At 39.5% G+C, this 5888-nt stretch overlaps 1 protein-coding gene across 2 annotated transcripts in view; it reads right to left on the bottom strand.

Moving 5' to 3' along the window:
- Positions 1–5888, bottom strand: part of C14H11orf74 (chromosome 14 C11orf74 homolog) — a 77868-nt gene that overhangs the window by 27077 nt on the left and 44903 nt on the right. For both annotated transcript variants that reach the window (XM_026787880.1, XM_013352605.1), the window contains exon 3: positions 375–532. In XM_026787880.1, coding sequence (XP_026643681.1) covers positions 375–532 — 158 coding nt within the window. The remainder of the gene's footprint in view (positions 1–374; positions 533–5888) is intronic.

Genomic DNA, 5888 nt, shown 5'->3' with positions numbered 1-5888 from the left:
TAAATAAAATTAAATTAAATTAAAAAAAAATAAAAAAAAAGAAAACACCATCTAATATCTACAAGCCAAATCTGAGAAAAAGCAAGATAATGATTTCTACTTTAACTCTAAATATGATAAGTTTAGGACAGGAAAAAGTAAAAAAAAAAAAAAAGAAGTAGAAAAGGGAACTCTCTTATTTAAAACAAAATATATAATTTTATAAAGCATTTACACATGGCAGATCCTTAAGAAGTTTTTACCAAAAACTGAGGATTATCAAACACTGGCATGTAATGACATAATTCTCAACAAAGTGCTGTCACAATGGCTTCTTCTCCTAGGAAAAACACCCTCTTCTTCAAGTTGTTTCTATGAACATAAGACAGAAGTACCTGGTCATCTTCCGAGCATTCTGATGAAATATGAGGAACGACACCTCTATTTCTAAAATGATGATCATGTGATTCCTTTTTATGGGTCAATTTTTTAGTGGTAAATATATTTTCTGACAAATCAGTTCCACATGCTCCCCTTCTGGCCACATTATTCTCTGAAATGGTAAGTTATGAATTATTAAAAACAGCCACTGTCGTCAGATTGTTTCTTTTGTGTTTACTAAAAAATCTTTTGTCCCCCTCCTCCTCAAAAAAGAATACTTCTTAAAGCACTATGTAAGTAGAAGTTTCTTATAGCCATAACTACTCTTTTTTTTTTTTTTTTGGATTTTTCGAGGCAGGGTTCTCCGTAGATTTTGGTTCCTGTCCTGGAACTAGCTCTTGTAGACCAGGCTGGCCTCGAACTCACAGAGATCCGCCTGCCCCTGCCTCTTGAGTGCTGGGAATAAAGGCATGCGCCACCACCGCCCGGCCCATAACTACTCTTAAATACAGATAATACTCCTTCAACATCTGATGAATATTGTCTACTATATACCCAGCACTATATCTTACCGTTGTTAAAAAGCTGAAGGAAGCACAGTTTCCTCAAGATTGTGAGACATTATTTGCCTCATTTTCCCTTAAATTTGGAATATTTTTCCTCATATGAAAGCAATGTATGTATATTTTAAAAGAGTATGAGAAAAAGAGCAAAATATGAAACTCATCCCTTTAGTTCTACACAACAGAGTAACTAAACAAAATGTTTAGAAGCTATCTGTTCATCTCTTATGTATCCATGTACTTCTAAAACTCAAAATAGAACTCAAAATAAATACTATGGTTTGCCAGTAGTTTTGTTGTTATTGAATATTATTCTACATAATAGAGAACTCCATTATTGAAATGTAAGATATTTACTTAATCATTGTTCATTCTTCTTCTTTTTTTTTTTTTTTTGGTTTTTCGAGACAGGGTTTCTCTGTGGTTTTGGAGCCTGTCCTGGAACTAGCTCTTGTAGACCAGGCTGGTCTCAAACTCACAGAGATCCGCCTGCCTCTGCCTCCCGAGTGCTGGGATTAAAGGCGTGCGCCACCACCGCCAGGCTCCATTCTTCTTTTATTATTAATTTTTTTCTAACCCAATAACAGACTCCCCTCCCTCCAGTCCTTCTCTCCCTACCAGCTCCTCCTTTCTCTTCAGAAAAGGGCATGTCTTCCACTGGATATCAACCAAACATGGCATATCAAGATGCAATAAGACTAGGCACCCCCTCTCCTATTAAGGCTGGAGAAGGCAGATCAGGAGGAGAAAGGGGTCCCAAAAGCAGGCAACAGAGTCAGAGACAACCCTTGCTCCCACTGTTAAGAATCCCACATGAAGACCAAGCTACACAACTGTAATGTATGTGCAGTGGGCCTAGGTCAGTCCTATGCAGGCTCCCTGGTTGTCAGTTCAGTCTCTGTGAGCTCCTGTGAGCCTGGGTCAGTTGATTCTGTGGGTTTTCTCCTGGTGTCCTCCCTGGCTCCCACAATCCTTCCTCCCCCATTTCCACAGGATTCCCTGAGCTCCCCTAATATTTGGTGATGGGTCTTTGCATCTATTCCCATCAGTTGCTAGGTGAAGCTTCTCTGATGACAATTGAGCTAGGCACCAATCTATAAGAATAGCATAGTATAAAAAAAGAATAGCAGAATATCATTAGGAATGATTCATTGATTTTTTTCACTAGACATATTTGGGTCTATCCTAGGACTCTGGGCTGTCCAGCTTCTAAGTTCTAGCCCTCCAGACAGTGCCAGGGGCGGACTCCCACTGTTGGTATGGGTCTTAAGCTGGACCAGCCTCAATGTCCATGTTTAACTATTTATAATTATAAGCTTTAACTATTTATAATTATAAGCAATACCTCTTGCTAGGTGGTGGTGGTGCATGCCTTTAATCCTAGCACTCAGAAGGCAGAGGCAATCAGATCTCTGAATTGGACGCCAGCCTACAAATGAGTCTACAGAATGAGTTCCAGGACAGCCAGAACTACATAGAGAAAACCTGTCTTAAAAAAATACATACATACATACATACATATATGCAATATCTCTGTGATACATTCATGCACCACACAGTAGTGCTGGCTTTTCCTTAGGATAAGAAAAGAATTTAAGATTAATTCAAAATTAAGAGACTATGAAAATTCTATTGTGACACCATCAAGAGAATGTGGGGAACAAAATAAAATAAGTCAGGTAAGAAATTACAAATATAGATCTTGCAGGTTTCATTTGTGATATTATGGAAGAAATGAGCCAAACACTGAAGTGTGGAAGAAATATTACAATCAGAGGTGACTACTTGACTGACTGTCATCTACACTGAGGCAATAGCTTAAGATAAAAAGAAATATTTTACTATTAACATGATGGCTAATACTGACTGTCAACTTCAAGGCTCCAGGATCACTAGGAGACAAGTTTCCAGGCACACCTCTGAGACATTATCAAGGTTGGCTTAAATGCAGCGGGAAGACTCAACCCTCAACTCAAGAAGGAGCTGTCTGTGAACTGGGGTCTTGGACAGAATAAAAAGGACAAAGTATACTGAATACAGGTACTAATGTCTCTCTGCTTCCTGGCTAAGAAACAGAGTGAGCAGCCACCTCAAACTCCAACCACCATACCTTCCCTGCAATGACAGCCTTGACCTGCAGATTGAGCCAAAACAAACCTTCCCTCTTTCCTGAAGTTACTATGTCAAGTAATTTTGTCACGCAAAGCAATGGGACAATTAACTAATACAATTAGCAATACTGAAATTAGAAAGGGTTTAAAGTCACTGAGTATTGAATGCTCTTTTCTGAGCATTTTATGAATCATTTCATTTAAATCTTCCAAAATCCCTAGAAGGCAGTCCTGTTTCTATCCCCACTTTATAGAAGATAGTAACTCAGGACACTAGAAATTAAATAATTTAATTTATTAATTTAATTAATTGTGTTCAAGGTAATGTAGCTGATAGGTAACAGTTGGGATCTGAACCCAAGTCTTCTGACTCTAAAACCTACACTGGCTACTGCTTTGCTACCCTGAGCAAAACAGTAAAATAACAAAGGAAGGGGTCCTCACTGAACAAAACAAGAAAAAAATATAATAAGGAGAAGAGAGAGAAAATTTAAAGAAAAAAGTTTCAACAGTCAAAGAAGAGTCAAGGCTTCAGGGATACATTGTATAAAAACATGTGTCAATCAGAAATACATATAGATATAGATACATATATAGACATAGACAGACAAAGACATAGATATAGACATAGACATAGACATAGGCATAGACATAGGCATAGACATAGATATAGATATAGATAAAGGATTTAAAAACAGTCATATAGTAGATATCAAGCCATCCCACCATCCCCAGTTGGGTAATCCTATGCCATACCCTTCACTAGACTATGATGAAATTGTCTCAGAGATGGAGGAATTATTTTATCTGTGACCTGAGATAAGTCTCTAAAAGTCTAGCACAGCAGAGCCACCATAGTTATTTCTTTTGAGATGTTACTTGCATGACATCAAAATCTGCCATTGTTGTGATGCTCACAGTTTGGTGAGGGGCCAGCTGGAACACTGTTGTCATAGTTTCAAAGAAGATGGCCTCCATAGTTTCATATATTTGATGCTTAGTCACTAGGGAGTGGAACTACTTGAGAAGGATCAGAAGATGTAGCCTTATTACAGTTGGTGTGGCCTTGTTGGGGGAACTGTGTCACTGGGGGTGAGCTTTGATGTTTCAAAAACCCACACCAGACCCAGTTTTTCTCTTTCTGCCTGCTCCCTATAGATCAGGATGTAAATCTCTCGGGTACTGCTCTGGCGCCATGCCTGTATGCTTCCTATCATGACGATAATGAACCAATCCTCTGAAACTATAAACAAGCCCCCAGTTAAAGCCTTTCTTTTGTTTTGTTTTTGAGTTCCAGTGGTCATGATGTCTCTTCACAGCAACTAAACAGTAACTAAGACAGAAGTTGGCACCAGGGCATGGCATATTGCTGTGACAGGCCTGAGCAAGCTATTTTGTTGGAGGAAGATGAAAGATTTTTAGACTTTGGGCTAGAAAAGCAGTTGCATGCTTCTAAGCAGGGATTTATGGGCTAACCCGAGTAGCAGCATGGAAGACAGTGCTGCTGGGGGTAATGTGGACTGTGGGGACCCAGCTTAAGCAGTTTCAGAGAAGAAGAATATTATAAGCTGGCCTAGAGACCATTTTGGGGATATTCTGGCAAAGAGTGTGGCTGGATTTTGTCCCTGTCCTAGAAATCTTCCTGAGGTGAAATTTGAAGAGTTTAGGATTAATGGCTTTTACAGAGAAGATTTCAGGACATACTAGTTCTTATGCACATCTTCAGAGAAAAGAAACAAACAGGGCAAAGACAAGTACAGAACTTTAGTTGAGGGGAAGGGGGCTCTAATGGTGAAGCCTGGATTGCCTTACAGATCCCAAGATGCTGGTGATGCCAAAGCCATGGGATACCTGCCAAGGACAACTGCTAACAGGAGGTAGAACCAGCCCAAGAGAGCTCTGTGTGTTGCAGTCAGCAAAGCTGGAAGGGAAGAGCCATCTAACAAACCCTTTAATATTAGACATGGAATTACAGAATTTGGAGTTTGCCCTGCTGGTTTTCAGTCTTGCTTGGTTCAGTATTTTCTTACTATGCTCCCTTACCTCCCTTGTTTGATTCTGAATACCCTATTAAAAGTAAAATTTCTCAAGAATTAGCAACAAAATTTTGTTTGATTGTGTATATGGGTGCTTTGACTATATATGGGTCTATACATCTTTGCATGCCTGGTGACTGAGAAGGTCAGAAAAGGCATCAGATGCTCTGGGACTTGAGTTACTGGTGTTTTAGAGCCACCATGTGGGTGCTGATAATTGAACATGGGTCCTCCAGAAGAGAAGTCAGTGTTCTTAACTACTAAGCCATCTCTTTGACTCCTGTTTTTTCAAACCCTGAAATACCATTATAGAACAAAGTTAAGGTAACATAGCCCTGAGACAATAATTCACATCAAATGATTAATTTTCTCTTTTAAAAAAGAAAAAAAGGGTATATCCATATACTCTGAAACCAGCTCTCCATTACAGCCTACCTACCAGCAATTCCTAACCAGCCACTATTGGAAAGATGACCTCTGCCTTTGGTACCAACAAATTCTGGGCAAAGTCTCTGTTGCGAAGTGCAAGCATTGGATGCCAAAGGTAGAAGAGCTCAAGAAGTGGGTAAGGTGCTAGGAGGGTTGCTAAAGCCGCTGCTGGGATAACAAACAATTTCAAGAGTCAGACAGTGGAGATGAGATCAATTTAGTCTTTTAGACCTCTTCCATCTTAGAGCTGGGCTCCCCATGGTCCTCAAGGTAACAGTTAGAAGTGTGGAGGGACGATGATGTGGGAATGATTTCTTATTAATAAAGAAACTGCCTAGGCCCATTTCATAGGCCAACCCCTAGATAGGTGGAGAAAACAGAACAGGATG

The sequence above is a fragment of the Microtus ochrogaster genome (genome assembly GCF_000317375.1).
Source record: "Microtus ochrogaster isolate Prairie Vole_2 chromosome 14 unlocalized genomic scaffold, MicOch1.0 chr14_random_1, whole genome shotgun sequence".
NCBI classification, from domain to species: domain Eukaryota; kingdom Metazoa; phylum Chordata; class Mammalia; order Rodentia; family Cricetidae; genus Microtus; species Microtus ochrogaster.
This window is presented reverse-complemented; position numbering and strand designations above follow the sequence as displayed.